The sequence below is a fragment of the Mauremys mutica genome, chromosome 3 (genome assembly GCF_020497125.1).
Source record: "Mauremys mutica isolate MM-2020 ecotype Southern chromosome 3, ASM2049712v1, whole genome shotgun sequence".
Lineage (NCBI taxonomy): Eukaryota > Metazoa > Chordata > Testudines > Geoemydidae > Mauremys > Mauremys mutica.
In genome coordinates, this window is record NC_059074.1 from 1,358,680 (window position 1) to 1,377,787 (window position 19,108).

At 73.1% G+C, this 19,108-nt stretch overlaps 1 protein-coding gene across 1 annotated transcript; it reads left to right on the forward strand.

The window, feature by feature from the left end:
• Positions 1 to 908: 908 nt before the first annotated feature.
• LOC123367166 (EMILIN-1-like) lies at positions 909 to 18,695 on the forward strand. Its single transcript, XM_045011242.1, has 8 exons — positions 909 to 1,212; positions 4,312 to 4,437; positions 10,809 to 11,017; positions 12,003 to 14,102; positions 14,812 to 14,910; positions 16,347 to 16,364; positions 16,559 to 16,693; positions 17,447 to 18,695. Exons 1-8 carry the CDS (start codon positions 1,028 to 1,030, stop codon positions 17,785 to 17,787), a joined length of 3,213 nt encoding a protein of 1,070 aa, XP_044867177.1. The 5' UTR covers positions 909 to 1,027; the 3' UTR covers positions 17,788 to 18,695.
• Positions 18,696 to 19,108: the final 413 nt, after the last annotated feature.

Consider the following 19,108-nt stretch of genomic DNA (forward strand, 5'->3'; position numbering starts at 1 on the left):
CTCCTGAGCCGGGTCTCCGGGTCACCAGGTCATCAGTCGCTGGGGTCTTCATCCTCCAGGCCATCGGCTAGGGGGGTGCCGTGGCAGGGCTGGGGGTGCTGTGGTGGGGCTGGGGGTGCCGTGGCAGGGCTGGGGGTGCCGTGGCGGGGTTGGGGTTGCCGTGGCAGAGCTGGGGGTGCCGTGGCAGAGCCGGGGGTGCCATGGCAGGGCTGGGGGTGCCGTGGCGGGGAGGGGGGTGCCATGGCAGAGCTGGGGGTGCCATGGCAGAGCGGGGGGTGCCGTGGCAGAGCCGGGGGGTGCCGTGGTGGGGTTGGGGGTGCCGTGGCAGAGCTGGGGGGTGCCATGGCAGAGCCGGGGGGTGCCGTGGTGGGGTTGGAGTTGCCGTGGCAGAGCTGGGGGTGCCGTGGCAGAGCCGGGGGGTGCCGTGGTGGGGTTGGAGTTGCCGTGGCAGAGCTGGGGGTGCCGTGGCAGAGCCGGGGGTGCCGTGGTGGGGTTGGGGGTGCCGTGGCAGAGCCGGGGGTGCCGTGGCAGAGCCGCAGTTGCTGCGGTGGGGCTCGGCCCGGGCCCGGCAGGGACCCCACTCAGTAGCGCTTGCCGTCCTGGCTGCTGCGCGGCCCCTGGCCCCCTGCCCGGCCTCTCTTGCTTTTCCCGTTTTCTGTGTTTTCTCCCCCTGTCCGTGCTGGCGTCCGGGCCTTAACGAGAAGCAGATGTGATTGCGGAGCCGGGCGGGGGAGGGGGAGAAGGGGGGGAGCTGGACCTGGAGCTGCAGAAAAGCCCCTCGCAGGAGCTGGGGGAACAAAGGGCCAAGGTGGCCCTGGGTGGGGTGGGGGGCGCTGAGCCAGGCCAGGCCAGGGCTGGGGAAGGGGGCAGGAAGTGGGGGCGGGCGGGGCTGACAGCTGGAGGGGCCGGCCCAGGCGCTGGAGGGGGGCGGGGGAGCGGGGCCGGGGCCGTGTGGACGGCGGGCGCGGGGAGCCGAGGCTGAGCCATGAGCGGCTGAGCGGGACGGCCCGACGCCTTCGCGCCCAGCATGGCCGTGGCGTGGCTGTGGGGCAGCCTGTGCTGCCTCCTGGCCGGGGTGGCCTGGGCCGCCAACTTCCCGCCCCGCTACAGCCTCTACACCGGGGGGGCCGTGCCCCTGAGCCAGGGCCCGGCCCCCGCTGCCCAGGGGACCCCGCAGGCACAGCCGGGCGCCCGGGCCGCCAGCCGGCACAGGTAAGAGGCCGCGCCGGGGCAGGCGGGGGGGAGGGGGGCAGGCTGGTCCCACAGCTGAGAGCTGAGCCCGGGGCAGCCGGGGGGCACCTACCCTCCCCCTCGGGGTCAGGGATGCTGAGGGGCCTGGGCCCGTGGGGTGGGGGGCTTCTCACTGTGAGCCCTGGCAGCCCGGGGGCGCCGTGGGTCCTGGCCCCAGGGGGGCCCGCTCGCCGGAGGCAGGGAGCTCGGTGACCTGGAGCGTCAGGGGGCACCTTGGGAACCCCATCTGGCCTTGGACAAGAGGTCCCCATGGAGACGAGGAGAGTCCCAGGGAGGTGCCTGGGCTGGAGGGGGCACCCTGGGGATCCCCCCAGGGCAGGGGGGCCAGACTTTCTATGGCTCATTTTGTGGGGTTCAGCCCAGCTGCTGCAGGAGTCAGCCGTGGCTGAGGGCGGCGCATCTTGGGGCCAGGTCACTTTGGGGGGCGTCTGGCAGCCCCAGGGCACAGTACCACCTCAGGCGGGTCACGGCCCTGCTCTGTGCCTCAGTTTCCCCAGGCACAGAGTGGGAGCGTGACACTGACCCGGGACATGCGCCGATTCCTGTGTGTGAGGCACATGGAGAGCCTCAGACCAGGGCGGGGGGAGGGAGGTGTGGTGTGGGGGGCAGGGGGTAGGGAGGAGTTGGCGGTGTGGGGGGATTGGGGGGGTAGCGGGGGGAGGTGGGGGGAGTGGGGGGATGGAGGAGCGGGGGGGTGGGGGAGCCAGGGGGCACGGAGGATTGGGGGGCTCGGGGGGAGGGAGACGGGGGGCTCGGCTGTGCTGTGTCCTGCAGCGGGTGTGCGCCCAGGGCATGGAAATTCTCAGCAGTGCGTGTGATTGGTGAGCTGGGAGGTGCTCGGGGGGGAAACGGGGGGACCACCTGCATGTGGGGGAGGCTCTGTGGGGGGCAGGGGAGGGGATGTGGCACCCCCCCCAGGGCCCCCCAGGGCTGCAGTGCGTTGACTGGGGCGCTGGGGGGCTCTGGAGCAGAGCGACTGGCCCCCGCCCTACAGGCCAGGCCAGGCACCCCGGCTGGGCCCTGCTCTCGGGGCGCCCGCGGCAGCTTGGGGTGTGGGGCGATGGGGAAGCGCTGAGTGAGCCTGGCCTGGGCTGGCCCCACGCCAGCCCCGAGCCAGAGGGGCCCAGGGAGTGTGGAGCCGCAGCCAGATGGAGCCTGCGCCCGGGGAGTGGGGCTCTGGCAAGGGGGGGGGCTCTGTGGGGGGGGCTGTGTCAAGGGGGATGGGGGGCCCTGTTGGGGGGCAGGGGGAGGGGCCCTGTCGGGGGGAGGGGGGCCCTGTCGAGGGGCAGGGGGAGGGGCCCTATCGGGGGGGGCAGGGGAGGGGCCCTGTCAGGGTAGGGGGAGGGGGGGCCTGTTGGGGGGCGGGGGAGGGGCACTGTTGGGGGGCGGGGGGACGGGGGGCCCTGTTGGGGGGGTAGGGGCCCTGTTGGGGGTAGGGGGACGGGGGGCACTGTTGGGGGTAGGGGTAGGGGGGCCCTGTCGAGGGGGAGGGGGAGGGGCACTGTTGGGGGGCGGGGGAGGGGCACTGTTGGGGGGCGGGGGAGGGGCACTCCCGGGCAGGGGGGGCGGCTGACCCTGGCTGTGGCTCACGCGTCTCCGCCGAGCTGCAGCCCCATCGGCAGTGGGGCCGGGGCACTCGGCCTCGCTGGGCACCGGCCTGGGCACCATGTCCCAGCCGCACCCCATGACCCCGGGAGCAGCCTCCGCCGGGCGGGGCAGAGCGGGACCCAGCCCCACCCAGCCCGGGGAGGTGGGGGGCAGCCAGGCGCCCCAGGGGCTGGCAGGGGGTGGGAGGACCCCCCACCCGCAAAGCTGTGAGAGGAGGAGGGGCTGGGGGGCTTCGTGACCCACAGGACAGGGACAGGCCCCCCTCGCTCCCCAGGCTGCCGGGCCCCATGGCTCCGCCTGGCCCGGTCGGTGCCTGCCAGAGGGGACGGGGCCGAGGGTGGCTCCGCGCACCACCCGGGGCTGCGCTCTGGGGCAGAGCCCCCCCTCCGGCGACGCAGGGACCCCCAGCCGGGTCCGTGCCCGGCGCAGGGGCCTGGCATTGCTCTGCGTGACCCCACGGGGCCGGGCACCCCAGGGGGGGAGTCCCAGCTGCAGGGGGGCAGAGCCCCTCAGCCCTGGAGCAGGCGGCAGGCGCGGCGCAGCCCCGCACTCGGGACAGGAAGGGAAGCGGCTCGTGTCCAACAGCAGGAATTTGGGAGGGAGGCTGGGATCCCGCCAGGCCGCATGGATCACGCAGAGCCCCCTGCTCCCTGCAGCACAGCCCCCCCCGGGCCTGGGAGCGCTGAGCCCCCCACAGGCCCCTCCCCGCTCCCTGCAGCACAGCCCCCCCCCCCGGGCCTGGGAGTGCTGAGCCCCCCACCGCCCCCCCCCTGCAGCACAGCCCCCCCCCCCCGGGCCTGGGAGTGCTGAGCCCCCCACAGCCCCCAGGGGGCAGCTGAGCCGCCCCACCCGGGGCGGGGAGTGCTGAGCCCCCCACAGCCCCCCCCTGCAGCACAGCCCCCCCGGGCCTGGGAGCTCTGAGCCCCCCACTGAGCCCCCCGCTCTCTGCTGCCCCCACCCGCCCAAATGCCCCCTGGTGCCAGGGCTAGACCTGCCCCAGCCCCCCAGCCAGTGGGGTCCCTGCCGTGGGGCAGACAGTCCTGCTGCCACCCCACAGTCAGTTGGGGGCCTGGCAGCGACTCTGGGCTGGAGAGGCTGGGGGGGGGCAGGGGGGCAGAATTGGCCTTTGCCCCAAGTTCCTGGGAGGCTCGGGGGGGCCATGGCTCCTCCTGCCCCCCCCCCCCCCGAGTCACCCTGCTCGTGACCCTGCTGGTTCCCCTCTGTGATCAAAGGGGCTGCTGCTGCCAGGGGCACCGGGCAGGGCCGAGATCAAAGGGAGTGGGGGGGGGGCTGTAACAGGCTCATTGTCCCATCGGCAGTGAGCTGTGACCAGCAGCTCCCGGCGGGGGGGGTGTCTCGCTGCACCGGGGGGCGGGGGGGGGGTCTCGCTGCATGTGGGGGGCAGGGGATGCACCTTGGGCCTGCTGGGCCTGACACTGACACCTGCTGCAGGAACTGGTGCGCCTACGTGGTGACGCGCACGGTGAGCTGCGTGGTGGAGGACGGCGTGGACACCTTCGTCAAACCCGACTACCAGCCCTGCGGGTGGGGGCAGCTCCAGTGCCCGCGCATTGTGACGTGAGTGTGGGGGCAAGAGCCCCGGGGGCTGCGGGTCGGGAGTGAGGGGCACCGGCAGGGCCGGGGGGAGCCCAGGGCTGGGCTAGCAGGGGCTGCGGGTCAGGAGAGAGGGGCACTGGCAAGGCTGAGGGGGCCCAGGGCTGGGCTAGCAGGGGCTGCGGGTCGGGAGTGAGGAGCACCAGCAGAGCTGGGGGGAGCCCAGGGCTGGGCTAGCAGGGGCTGCGGGTCGGGAGTGAGGGGCACCAGCAGAGCTGGGGGGAGCCCAGGGCTGGGCTAGCAGGGGCTGCGGGTCGGGAGTGAGGGGCACCGGCAGGGCCGGGGGGAGCCCAGGGCTGGGCTAGCAGGGGCTGCGGGTCAGGAGAGAGGGGCACCGGCAGGGCTGGGGGCCCAGGGCTGGGCTAGCAGGGGCTGCAGGTCAGGAGAGAGGGGCACTGGCAAGGCTGGGGGGGTCCAGGGCTGGGCTAGCAGGGGCTGTGGGTCAGGAGTGAGGGGCACCGGCAGGGCTGGGGGCCCAGGGCTGGGCTAGCAGGGGCTGCGGGTGAGGAGTGAGGGGCACCGGCAGGGCTGGGGGGCCAGGGCTGGGCTAGCAGGGGCTGCGGGTCAGGAGAGAGGGGCACTGGCAAGGCTGGGGGGGCCCAGGGCTGGGCTAGCAGGTGCTGCGGGTCGGGAGTGAGGGGCACCGGCAGGGCCGGGGGGGGCCCAGGGCTGGGCTAGCAGGGGCTGCGGGTCGGGAGTGAGGGGCACCGGCAGGGCCGGGGGGAGCCCAGGGCTGGGCTAGAAGGGGCTGCGGGTCGGGAGTGAGGGGCACCGGCAGGGCCTGGGGGGGCCCAGGGCTGGGTTAGCAGGGGCTGCGGGTCGGGAGTGAGGGGCACCGTCAGGGCTGGGGGCCCAGGGCTGGGCTAGCAGGGGCTGCGGGTCGGGAGTGAGGGGCGCTGGCAGAGCTGGGGGCCCAGGGCTGGGCTAGCAGGGGCTGCGGGTCAGGAGTGAGGGGCACTGGCAAGGCTGGGGGGGAGCCCAGGGCTGGGCTAGCAGGGGCTGCGGGTCGGGAGTGAGGGGCACCGGCAGGGCCGGGGGGGGGCCCAGGGCTGGGCTAGCAGGGGCTGCGGGTCGGGAGTGAGGGGCACCGTCAGGGCTGGGGGCCCAGGGCTGGGCTAGCAGGGGCTGCGGGTCGGGAGTGAGGGGCGCTGGCAGAGCTGGGGGCCCAGGGCTGGGCTAGCAGGGGCTGCGGGTCAGGAGTGAGGGGCACGGGCAAGGCTGGGGGGGAGCCCAGGGCTGGGCTAGCAGGGGCTGCGGGTCGGGAGTGAGGGGCACTGGCAAGGCTGGGGGGGAGCCCAGGGCTGGGCTAGCAGGGGCTGCGGGTCGGGAGTGAGGGGCACCGGCAGGGCCGGGGGGGGCCCAGGGCTGGGCTAGCAGGGGCTGCGGGTCGGGAGTGAGGGGCACCGGCAGGGCTGGGGGCCCAGGGCTGGGCTAGCAGGGGCTGCGGGTCGGGAGTGAGGGGCACCGGCAGGGCCGGGGGGGGCCCAGGGCTGGGCTAGCAGGGGCTGCGGGTGAGGAGTGAGGGGCACCGGCAGGGCCGGGGGGGGGCCCAGGGCTGGGCTAGCAGGGGCTGCGGGTCGGGAGTGAGGGGCGCTGGCAGGGCCGGGGGGAGCCCAGGGCTGGGAACCGGCAGGGCCTTGTGTGCGTAGCCCCTGCGCCTGACTCTGTCCTGGCCAAGATACAGATGTTCTGGGCTGGGGCCTTGTGCTGCTCAGTGGGGCGGGGGGAGGGGCTGGGGGGCAGGGAGCTGCCAGCGGACGGAAGCTCAATGACCTCTGGGTGCCGTGGGGGGGCTGGCGAGAGGCGGGAGGACCGACCCTGGGGAGGGAAAGGGGGGGTCCTGGGAGTGGGGGTGTGAGACCCTGGGGGTGGGAGGGGCAGAGGGGAGGAGCTGGGTGGCCGCAGAGCAGGCGTGGGGTGCGGGGCCGGGGCCGGGGGGAGCTGGGGCCCTGGTCTCCATGGAGGGGCCCAGGCCTGGCACCGCCCTGGCACCGCCCTGCCCCTGGGCGCAGCCGGCAGAGCCGGGACCAGAGGCAGCAGCTGCCGCTGGAGCAAGGGACGGTGCAGGGCGCCCCCTACTGGGGATGCCTGGGAACTGTTCCACAGACAGCAGCCCTGGCCCGGCCCATTGGGCCCAGAACCTGCCCTATGTCCATGGCTCTGTTTGCCCCGTCGGGGTTGGGCTCTGGGAGGAGCCGTCCCACGGGCTGGGCCCCCAGGTCTCACCCTTCCCCCTCGCTATGGATGGGGCCCCAGTGCCACCGCTGCTGGGTGCTGGGGCCCGGCTGGGGCCCGCTGCTCCCGGAGGCTCAGGGAAGAGCCCGGAGAAGGATCAGAGGGTTCGAACCCCTGGCTGCGAAGGAGGGACTCCAGCCCCAGCACCCGGCCCCGCAGCGCCCCGGGCCCGGCCGGGCCAGCCGGCAGCCGCAGAGCCAGAACCAGGCCAGAGCTGGGCTGTGGAGACGCAAACGCCAAACTACCCGAGGGGACGGGAAACCAGCTTTGCCGGGGCGGGGCCCGGTGCTGGGCTCGGGTCATTGGGCAGGAGCTGGATCAAAGCAGCATTTTTCCCAAAGCTGCCCCGAGGCAACGCTCTGCTGGGCGCGTTGGGGACCCACAGCGTCGTTCGGAGCCTCCGTTCAAACCCGAGGGGCTGGGCCCAGGGGCTCAGGCGGCCGCTTTGACCAGCACGTGGGGTCCGAACGGGGCTGGCGGCTCTGCCCAGCACAGGGTGTGAAAAGCCCAGTTGGCGCGGGGCTGGCAGGCTCCCGCCCGGCTCTGCGCGGCTTCCGGAAGCAGCCGGCACGTTCCTCCGGCTCCTCGGCGTAGGGGCGGCCACAGGGCACCCGGCCAGTGGGAGCTGTGGGGGCGGCATCGGCGGGGCTGCTCCCCGGCCGCCTACGAGCCGGAGGGACAGGATGCCGCTCCCTGGGAGCCACCTGAGGTAAGCGCTGCCTGGAGCCTGGAGACCTCACACCTCCCGCACCCCAACCCCCTGCGCCAGCCCTGAGCCCCCTCCCCCAGCCCTGCACCCCCTCCTGCACCGCAACCCCTCCCCCAGCCCCGAGCCCCCTCCCCCAGCCCTGCACCCCCTCCCGCACCCCAACCCCTCCCCCGGCCCCGAGCCCCCTCCCCCAGCCCTGCACCCCCTCCCGCACCCCAACCCCTCCCCCGGCCCCGAGCCCCCTCCCGCACCCCAACCCCTCCCCCGGCCCTGAGCCCCCTCCCCCAGCCCTGCACCCCCTCCCGCACCGCAACCCCTCCCCCAGCCCCGAGCCCCCTCCCCCAGCCCTGCACCCCCCCCAGCCCCCATACCCCTCCCCCTGCCCCGACCCCACTCCCGCACCCCAACCCATCCACCTGCCCTGAGCCCCCTCCCCCAGCCCTGCACCCCCTCCCGCACCGCAACCCCTCCCCCAGCCCCGAGCCCCCTCCCCCAGCCCTGCACCCCCTCCCGCACCCCAACCCCTCCCCCGGCCCTGAGCCCCCTCCCGCACCCCAACCCCTCCCCCCGCCCCGAGCCCCCGCCCCCATCCCTGCACCCCCTCCCTCACCCAAACCCCCTGCGCCAGCCCTGAGCCCCGACCTGCACCCCAACCCCTCCCCCAGCCCCGAGCCCCCTCCCCCAGCCCTGCACCCCCTCCCTCACCCAAACCCCCTCCCCCAGCCCCGAGCCCTGACCTGCACCCCAACCCCTCCCCCAGCCTGGACCCCCCTCCCACAGCCCAAAGCCTTCATCCCCGGCCCCACCCCAGAGCCCACACCCCCCAGCCAGAGCCCTCACCGCTTCCTGCACCCCACCCCCCTGGTGAAAATGAGTGAGGGTGGGGGAGAGCGAGTGACAGAGGGAGGGGGGAACGGAGTGAGAGGGGCGGGGCCTGTGAGAAGGGGTGTGGCCTCATGGAAGGGGAGGGGCAGAGGGAGGGGCAAGGGGGACTTGACCCCAGGGTGTAAGTACCTACGGGGGGGGGGGGGTGACGGTGCTGCCCGTGGGAGCCAGCTGAGGTCACTCAATCAGGGTGAACTGCAAACCAAACGGGGCAGACAAACCCCAGAAGCTGGTGGATCTTCCGATACTGAGATTTACCAACCAACACAGAACAGCTTCTGTAGCACCTCACTGGTCACTCAGAGTCCAAACCCCGCAGTTCCCTTGAAGTGCCCAGTCTCAGGCCTCCATCCAGACACACACGTCAGATATGCTGGTGATTCCTGAACATCTGATCTCAGCATATAAAAGAAAAGGTTCTTCCAACCCCAAAGGATCAGCCACACACCCAGGTCCAATTATAACTTAGATCTTACCCAAAATACACGCTACAGCCAATTCTTATTAACTAAGCTAAAATTTATTAACAAAGAAAAGAGAGAGAGTTGGTTGAAAGATCAATCTACAGAGAGACTTGAATTCAGTTCTTGAGGTTCAGACACAGCAGAGATGAGCTTGTAGTTGCCAAAAGTCCTTTTAGAAATAGCCCAGAGGTTATAGTCCGATGAGTTGCCGACTCTAATTGCACAAACCCAAACACACTTGCCCCACCCTGCTCACTCCAGCTCCCCTCCCTCCATCACTCTCCCTCACCCACTCTCTCTTTCACTGGGATGGGGCAGGGGGTTGGGGTTCGGGAGGTGGTGCAGGCTCTGGGCTGGGGCCAAGGGGTTTGGAGTGTGGGAGGGGGCTCTGGGCTGAGCCTGGGGCAGGGGAGGTGGGGTGCAGGAGGGGGTGTGGGGTGCGGGCTCCTGGCATATGGTGGTTACCTTGGGTGGCTCCCTGAAGTGACCGGCATGTCTGGCAGCGGCTCCTCGGCTCAGGGGAGACCAGGCGGCTCCCTGCGCTGCCCCTGCCTGCAGCACCGCCCCTGCAGCTCCCACTGACTGTGGTTCCCCGTTCCTGACCAAAGGGAACTGCAGAGTCAGCGTTCGGGGCTTGGGCAGCATGAGGAGACCCCCCTGGCCGCGCCTCTGCCTAGGAGCCGCTGCCGGACATGCCGGTCGCCATGGGGAGCAGCACGGAGCCAGGGTAGGTAGGGCCCTGCCTTAGCCCCGCTGCGGCGCCGGACTTTTAGCAGCCTCAAATCTCCTGGTTTGGCTTCAGTAGCCTCTGGGAGACGGAGACGGGTTCCGGGAGACTCCCGGCCGAGCCGGCTCCCTACAGGGCTCGTCAGCCTGGCAGAGGAAGGTCGAACAGAGCCAGTGGCTAGAAGCTGATGCTGCGGCGATCAGTGATTAACAGCGAGTCACTAGTCACGGGGCTGGGCTGGCCCCTCCATCCCCGGCACATCGGCTGTTTCTCTACTAGCTCTGCTCCGGGCACAGGCCTGGGCCCTGCTAGGCAGGGGGTCAGGCCAGCTCCTCACACCGGGCCCTACTGGCCTGGGGAGCCATGAAGTGCTGCGTCTCGCCCGCTATCAGCACGGGGCAGGGGCAGCGCCCCCCGGTGGGCAGCGCCGGCGTCTCACCCGCTATCAGCACGGGGCAGGGGCAGCGCCCCCCGGTGGGCAGCGCCGGCGTCTCACCCGCTATCAGCACAGGGCAGGGGCGGCGCCCCCCGGTGGGCAGCGCCGGCGTCTCACCCGCTATCAGTATGGGGCAGGGGCAGCACCCCCTGGTGGGCAACGCCGGTGTCTCACCCGCTATCGGCACGGGGCAGGGGCAGCGCCCCCCAGTGGGCAGCGCCGGCGTCTCACCCGCTATCAGCTTGGGGCAGGGGTGGCGCCCCCCGATGGGCAGCGCCAGTGTCTCACCCACTATCAGTATGGGGCAGGGGCAGCACCCCCTGGTGGGCAGCGCCGGCATCTCACCCACTATCAGTATGGGGCAGGGGCAGCACCCCCTGGTGGCTGGCGCCGGCGTCTCACCCACTATCAGCTTGGGGCAGGGGCGGCGCCCACCGGTGGGCAGCGCCGGCGTCTCACCCGCTATCGGCATGGGGCAGGGGCAGCGCCCCCCGGTGGGCAGCGCCGGCGTCTCACCCGCTATCAGCACAGGGCAGGGGCGGCGCCCCCCGGTGGGCAGCGCCGGCGTCTCACCCGCTATCAGCACAGGGCAGGGGCGGCGCCCCCCGGTGGGCTGCGCCGGCGTCTCACCCGCTATCGGCACAGGGCAGGGGCGGCGCCCCCCGGTGGGCAGCGCCGGCGTCTCACCCGCTATCAGCACAGGGCAGGGGCGGCGCCCCCCGGTGGGCTGTGCCGGCGTCTCACCCGCTATCGGCACAGGGCAGGAGCGGCGCCCCCCGGTGGGCAGCGCCGGCGTCTCACCCGCTATCAGCACAGGGCAGGGGCGGCGCCCCCCGGTGGGCAGCGCCGGCGTCTCACCCGCTCTCCCTCTCCCTGCAGGTATCGCAGTTACCTGAGGCCCCGCTACAAGGTGGCCTATAAGACGGTGTCGGACCTGGAGTGGAAATGCTGCCACGGCTACTCGGGTGACGACTGCCTGGAGGGGCCGGCCCAGGGCCCCCCTCTCACCACCACCCGCCCGCGCCCCAGGCCCGGCCGCCCCACGCTCTCCGGCTTTGGGAACCCCCTGAGCGGCCTGGGCGGAGAAGGTACCGATGGTTTGGGGACAGGGGGGTGGGGTGCCAGGTTTGTGTGGGGAGAGGTGAGGTGGGGGGCGCTGGGGTTGGGGGTGAGGACCAGAGAGGGAAGCTGGGGGGGGCTGGTTGGGGCAGAGTTGTGGAGTCTCCCGGCTCCCCCTGCTCCCCAGCACCCCCACCTTTGCCCTCCAGACTGCACTGGCCTCAAGCCCCACTCCCAGCATGCAATGCTCCCTCTTGCCTGAGCGCCAGCCCCCACTGCATGCTGGGACCCCCCAGCTCCGCGGGACACAGCTGAGAGCGGCTGGTGGCCACCTGGGCAACTGCACCCCGAAGGGAAAGGCCCCGGCCCAGCTTGGGGGCCCAGGACACGGGACCCACAGCCTCACCTCAGCCAGGGGTGATGGCCAGGGCCGTGCCAGCTGGGGGCAGCCCGGCTCAGCGCTCTGCTCTGCAGGCCGGGGGTGTGGGGGGGGGGACACCCCGGCTCAGCGCTCTGCTCTGCAGGCTGGGGGTGTGGGGGGGGACACCCCGTCTCAGCGCTCTGCAAACAAGGCCGGGGGTGTGGGGGGGGACACCCCGGCTCAGCGCTCTGCTCTGCAGGCCGGGGGTGTGGGGGGGGGGACACCCCGGCTCAGCGCTCTGCTCTGCAGGCTGGGGGTGTGGGGGGGGGACACCCCGGCTCAGCGCTCTGCTCTGCAGGCTGGCGGTGTGGGGGGGGACACCCCGGCTCAGCACTCTGCTCTGCAGGCCGGGGCAGGGGTGTGGGGGGGGCGGGAGCTCAGCTCAGCGCTCTGCTCTGCAGGCCGGGGGGGTGGGGGGGGGACACCCCGGCTCAGCGCTCTGCTCTGCAGGCCGGGGGTGGGGGTGGGGGCTCGGCTCAGCACTCTGCTCTGCAGGCCGGGGGTGGGGGGGTGGGGGGGACACGCCGGCTCAGCGCTCTGCTCTGCAGGCCGGGGGTGGGGGGGTCACGCCGGCTCAGCGCTCTGCTCTGCAGGCCGGGGAGATGCAGAGAAGGTGAAGCAGCTGGAGGAGAAGGTGCAGACCCTGAGCAAGCAGCTGCAGGACCTGCAGGCCACCACGGAGAAGCTGCTGCAGGAGGGGAGCAGGGCGGTGGAGCTCTCGCTCAATGGGAAGCAGCCGGCCGACGCGGCCGCCCAGCCCGAGATGCAGGAGACCCTCAACAAGATCCAGAGGCATCTGCAGCACCTGGACAACCGGATCTCCAGCCACGACGCCGAGCTGACCAACCTCAGCAACGGGCAGGGGCCGGGGCCCCCGCAGGGAGGGGCCCTGCTCCTGCAGGAGGTGGAGCGGCGGCTGCAGGAGTCCTGCGCCTCCTGCCTGGCGGGCAGCGAGGGCCTGCGGCGGCAGCAGGCCGAGGACCGCGAGCGCATGCGGGGCCTGGAGAAACTGATCAGCTCCGTGGACCAGCGGAACCGGGAGGCGGTGGAGAGCATCCAGCGGCACGTCAGCGGCCTGGCGGGGCGCCTGCCCAAGGACTGCTGCTCCCAGCTGGACGAGCTGCGCGGCCGGGTGGGCGAGCTGGAGCGGAGGCTGGGCGGCGTCTCCGGCTCCTTCACCATGCTCAACGAGCGCCTGGACCACGAGCTGGCTAGTCTGGCGGGGGCGGGGGCGGGGGCGGGGCAGGTGCTGGAGGGCCGGCTGGCGGAGATGGAGAGGCGCCTGAACGCCACCCAGCGCAGCCTGGAGCAGCACTTCGCCCAGCGGCAGCCCCACCTGCACAGCCACCTGGTGGGGGAGCTGAGCAGGCGGCTCAGCGGGGCCGAGGGGGAGCTCGCCAATGTGGCCGGCCAGCTGAGCGGCTTCCAGGGCCACGTTCACCAGGCCCTGGCCAACCTGAGCCAGGACGTGGAGACGCTGAAGGACAGCGTGGCTCAGAGTGTGGCTGTGGTGACGGAGCTGCAGGGCCAGGGTGTGGGGTGCAGCCAGCCCTGCCCCACGCCCCACGACCCCTCTCTGGGCAGCCAGGGCTCGCAGATCAGCACCATCCTGAGTGACCTGGAGCGCCGGGTGCAGGATAACGAAGGGCAGCTGCGCACCCTGGGCTCCAATCTGCACCAGCTTAGCAGCTCCGGGGCCGGGCTGGCCGGCTCCGTGCGGGCCCTGCAGGCCGAGGGGAAGAAGCTGCGGGAGCTGGTGGGGGCGAACGGGGAGTCACTAGTGCGCCTGGCGGCTGAGATCGGCAAGCTGGAGACCCAGCTGCTGGGCACGGGGGGCAGCGCCACCGACTCTACCGCCAAGGACCTGACGCTCTTCTTCAACCGCACGGGGGCCCGGCTGGGCCAGCTGGAGGCCGAGCTGCGGGGGCTGAGCGGCGCGGTGCGGGCCGAGCAGCGCGGCTGCAGCCAGGCCTGTGCCGCCCTGCAGGACGAGGTGGGCCGGCTGCGCGGGGAGGTGGCGGCCTGCTCTTGCCCGCTGCTGCCCAGGAAGCCAGAGCAGGGCCGGGAGCCCGTGGAGACCCACAGGCCCCTGGACGGCTTCAGCGTCTTCGGGGGCACGTCGGCCGTGGACCTGAAGTCGCTGCAGGGCGAGCTGTCCGAGGTGATCCTGAGCTTCAGCTCCCTGAACGACACGCTGCGCGGGCTGCAGAGCACCGTGGACAAGCACCAGACCGACCTGCACGAGCTGGGCTCCACCAAGGACCGCATCATCGCCGAGATCAACAAGGTGCAGGCCGAGGCCACGGAGCGCGCGGCCGAGAGCGAGGAGCGGCTGGAGGGGGTGACGCGCCAGCTGCACCACCTGGGCGGCACGCTGCGGGGCGAGGCCGGGGAGTGCCGGCGCGCGGCCGGCGGCCTGGAGCAGCGGCTGGCCAAGCTGGAGGGCGTCTGCGAGCGGCTGGACGCCGTCTCCGGCAGCCTGCGCAAGGTCAAGGAGGGGCTGAGCAAGCACGTGACGGGGCTGTGGGGCTGCCTGCAGGAGGTGAACGGCACCCTGCGCACCCACGGTGCCCTGCTCGACAAGCTGCAGGACACCCACCTGGGCACCGTCCACCCCCGCCTGGGCGCCCTCAACGCCTCCCTGCTGCGCCTGCAGGGCCAGCTGCACAACCTCACGCGCCAGGACCTGGCAGGTACGGCCCCCGGCGACGCCGGGCGTGGGGGGTGGGGCACCGCCGGGCATGGGGGGTGGGGCACCGCCGGGCATGGGGGGCAGGGCACCGGGGCACCGCCGGGGGTGGGGGGTGGGGCACCGCCGGGCACGGGGGGTGGGGCACCGTCAGGCATGGGGGGCAGGGCACCGGGGCGCTGCCGGGCGTGGGGGGTGGGGCACCGCCAGGCATGGGGGCAGGGCACTGGGGCACCGCCAGGCATGGGGGGCAGGGCACCGGGGCACCGCTGGGCATGGGGGGTGGGGCACCGCCGGGCATGGGGGCAGGGCACCGGGGCACCGCCGGGCGTGGGGGGCAGGGTACCATGGGGGCAGCTGGGACAGCACAGGGATGAGGACTGGCTGTGGCTCCGATTGGCCCTAGGTGGGAACTGGCTGGTTCACAGAGCTCCGATCCGGAGGGGGGATGCTTGGGGGGGGGAACCCAGGACTCCGATCCGGGGGGGATGCTCGGGGGGGGAACCCAGGGCTCCGATCCGGGGGGGATGCTCGGGGGGGGAACCCAGGGCTCCGATCCAGGGGGCGGATGCTTGGGGGGGCAGGGCTCTGAACCCGGTGGGGATGCTCGGGGGGGGGCCCAGGGCTCCGATCCGGGGGGGACGCTCGGGGGGGTAACCCAGGGCTTCTACTGGTGTGGGGGGGCAGCTCTGACTCTCTGGGTTCTGTTGCAGGGCCCCCCGGCCCACCTGGACCCGAAGGCCCCATGGGAAGATCGGGTCCCCCAGGGCCCACGGGCAGGGATGGAGAACAAGGCCCCGTGGGACCCCCAGGTGAGGAGCAGCCCTGCCCCACGGGGAGGAGAGTGGCTGGAGCCATTGCAGGGTGATGGCTCCCCCCCCCGGCCCCCTCTGGTTCCACCGGCCTGCCCTGGCCCCCCCCGCCTGGGTGTTGGCCTCACACCTGCCCGCGCCCGAGGGACCAGCCTGAGCCACGGGATCCCGGCCTGGCACAGCTGATTTCTAGGGGGGCTCCAGGGGGCAGTGCCCCACATGTCCCCCAGCAATGGGCCGAGTGCCCAGGGGGTCACGGACCCTGAGCCGCTGCCCTGGGGGCTGTGGGCCAAGAGGAGAACCCGGCCCAGGCCAGGCCGGGGGGGACCCGGGCCCTGAGCCAACACCCCTGCCGGGCCCGGGGCCTCTTCCCTGGGGGCTCACCCTGTATATCCCCCCCAGGGGCAGGCACAGCCCCCCCACCGCCCACCCCATGCACAGCCCCCCCACCACACAGCCCCCCCCGCCCTACTGCCGCCCACCCCATGCACAGCCCCCCCACCACACAGCTCCCCCCCGCCCTACTGCACAGCCCCCCCACCACACAGCTCCCCCTCCGCCCTACTGCCGCCCACCCCATGCACAGCCCCCCCTCCCTGGTACCCCCCACCCCACCCCACCCCACAGCTCCCCCCCGCCCTACTGCCGCCCACCCCATGCACAGCCCCCCCTCCCTGGTACCCCCCACCCCACCCCACCCCACAGCTCCCCCCCCGCCTTACTACCGCCCTCTCCATGCACAACTCCCCCCCCGCCCTGGTACCCCCCACCCCATCACACAGCTCCCCCTCCGCCCTACTGCCGCCCACCCCATGCACAGCCCCCACCACCACACAGCCCCCCCCGCCCTACTGCCGCCCACCCCATGCACAGCCCCCCCCACCGCTCTACTGCCGCCCACCCCTGGACCTGCCCCCCCCCTCCCTGGTACCCCCCACCCCACCCCACCCCACAGCTCCCCCCCCGCCTTACTACCGCCCTCTCCATGCACAACTCCCCCCCCCGCCCTGGTACCCCCCACCCCATCACACAGCTCCCCCTCCGGCCTACTGCCGCCCACCCCATGCACAGCCCCCACCACCACACAGCTCCCCCCCCGCCCTACTGCCGCCCACCCCATGCACAGCCCCCACCACCACACAGCTCCCCCCCCCGCCTTACTACCGCCCTCTCCATGCACAACTCCCCCCCCCCGCCCTGGTACCCCCCACCCCATCACACAGCTCCCCCTCCGTCCTACTGCCGCCCACCCCATGCACAGCCCCCCCCTCCCTGGTACCCCCCACCCCACCACACAGCTCCCCCCCCGCCCTACTGCCGCCCACCCCATGCACAGCCCCCTCCCGGTACCCCTCACCCCACCGCACGGTTTGCCCTCCCCGCCTCTGCCGAGCCCCAGCACCCTGCGCTCACCTCTCCTCTCTCTTCCCTTCCAGGGCTCCCTGGCGAGCAAGGTGAGCCTGGCTGGGGGAGGGAGGGGGCAGTGGGGCAGGGGATGGGGGCCCCGGGTGCAGGGTGGGTGGGATGGGGGCCCGGGCGCAGGGGGGATGGGCGAGGAGCTGGGGGGGACACAGAGCTGCTGGGGGCAGGGAGGAGGCTGGGACAGGGGGTCCTACGGGCACCGTGCCGACCCATCTCTCTGTGCCAGGCCCGATGGGCGGGGTGGCCGCGGTGCCCAGAATCGCCTTCTCGGCCGCGCTGACGTCCCGACACGTGGAGCCCGGAACCATCCCCTTCGACCGGCTGCTGGTGAACGACGGGGACGCCTACGACCCCTACTCCGGTGAGCAGGGCTGTGTGTGGGGAGCACTGGGCTGGCAGGGGGCTGTGGGGCAGGATAGGGGCACTGGCAGGGCTGTGTGTGGGGAGCTCATGGCAGGGGCTGTGGGGCAGGATTGGGGGCACTGGCAGAGCTGGGGGGCTCAGGGCAGGGCTGGCAGGGGGCTGTGGGCAGGATGGGGGCACTGGCAGAGCTGGGGGGCTCAGGGCAGGGCTGGCAGGGGGCTGTGGGGCAGGATTGGGGGCACTGGCAGAGCTGTGTGTGGGGAGCTCAGGGCTGGCAGGGGGCTGTGGGGCAGGATAGGGGCACTGGCAGGGCTGTGTGTGGGGAGCTCATGGCAGGGGCTGTGGGGCAGGATTGGGGGCACTGGCACAGCTGGGGGGGCTCAGGGCAGGGCTGGCAGGGGGCTGTGGGCAGGATGGGGGCACTGGCAGGGCTGGGGGGGGGCTCGGGGCAGGGCTGGCAGGGGGCTGTGGGATGGGATGGGGGCACTGGCAGGGCTGGGGGGGCTCAGGGCAGGGCTGGCAGGGGGCTGTGGGCAGGATGGGGGCACTGGCAGGGCTGGGGGGGCTCAGGGCAGGGCTGGCAGGGGGCTGTGGGCAGGATGGGGGCACTGGCAGGGCTGGGGGGGCTCAGGGCAGGGCTGGCATTGGCTCATCGCGTGCTCAGACCCCCCCCCCGGCCCAGGGGCAGCGCCCTGGGGCGATGGGCCCCCGGGGGGGACGCTCCCGCCCCGCTGACGGGCTCCCCCCCCAGGTATCTTCACGGTGCCCGTGGCCGGGCGTTACTTCGTCAGCGCCGTGCTGACGGGGCACCGGGACGAGAAGCTGGAGGCCGTGCTGTCGCGCTCCAACCAGGGCATCGCCCGCAGCGACTCGGGCGGCTACCAGCCCGAGGGCCTGGAGAACAAGCCCGTGGCCGAGAACCAGCCCAGCCCCGGCTCCCTGGGCGTCTTCAACCTGCTGCTGCGGCTGGAGGCGGGCGAGACGCTCTGCGTGGACCTGGTGACGGGCCGGCTGGCCCACTCCTCCGACGAGCCGCTCACCGTCTTCAGCGGGGTGCTGCTGTACCCGGACGAGGGGGGCGAGGCCGGCTAGTCCCTGCCCCCGGCGCTGCCCCACCCACCCCCTGGCGCGCTGCATCCTAGGGGTGCAAAGCCATGACCCATCAGAGCTGGGGGGCAGGGGCATTGGCCTGGCCTCTCCGCGGAGCTGCAGGAGACACGGCTCCCTGGCATGGGGGGCACGAGGGGGCCCACGCCGGCAGCCCACCCCCACGTGCTGCCGCAGCGGGCTCAGGAGGCAGTGAGTGCCCCATGGAGCCCAGCCCCCCAAGCAGGGCAGCCCTGCCCTGAATGAGCTGGAGGGGCCCCGGGTCCCTCGCCGCTCCCAGCTACCCCCGGCTGCAGGGGCTCGGGGGGCTCGTGGCCAGGGCACCCCAGGGGCCGGCCAGGGCTGGGGCCTCAGGCGGACGTGTCTCCTGCAGGCCGGCCGGCTGCTGCGGGGGGCTCCAGCGACGCGCCAGGCTGTGACCCCTGGAGGGATGCCCCAGGCCCGGGGCGCGGGATCCCCCTCCCCTGAAGCCAGGCCCCTCCTCACCCACATCGACCGGGCACCTCCCTGTTATTTATCATCCCGTCGCGCCCATTCATGTCCTGCTGCCCGCCCTCAGGGGCACCCGCCTGCCACGCCCCTTCTGCACAGCTCACCCGCCAGCCCCTCGCCACCCCCGGGCAGAGAGCCCAGCCGCCCCCACGCCAAGCCCGGAGAGCGCCCGTGGGGCACGCAGCACTGGCGGGGCGGTGCCCAGCCCCCTCCCAGCACCGACGGCACCAGAGACGAGCCGGCGGGCAGCACTGCCCGCTCTGGGCCTGGCTGAGGGAGCTGTGCGGGGAGGGGACCCGTGAACGGCTCTGTGGGCGCTGGTGCCCTACCCTGGCACAGGGGCCAGCTCTGCCCAGGCATCTATTTCCTGTATTAATAAAGCAACGTCACCGTGTTTTGTACCCTGTGGCCCCGCCTCGTTCCTCAGCCCGGCTCCCCCCCCCGCGACCCCGGTGCCGTGGGCGGCTCCTCACCAGAGCAAGGCGCAGGGGGAGCTGCCCAGGGGTGCCCGACTCCGCCCAGATGCAGCCCCCGGGAGAGGACTGGCAGGCCGGTGCCAAGCCGTGGGGTGAACCCCCCCCCATGGCTGCCCCTCAGTACTGCCAGGGGCAGAGCCAGCTTGGGTCGCCCCACCCCCGCACCAGCGGGGGCCAGGGCAGGCGCCGCCGGGCAGAGGCAGCCAGGAGCTGCCACCGTTGCCAGAGCCAGGCTGTCACGGAGTGTGGGGGAGCCAGGCCCTGCACCCCCGGCCTCCCTGCCGGACTCTCAGCCAGCCAGTGAAGCAGAAGGTTTATTTAGACGACAGGAACACAGT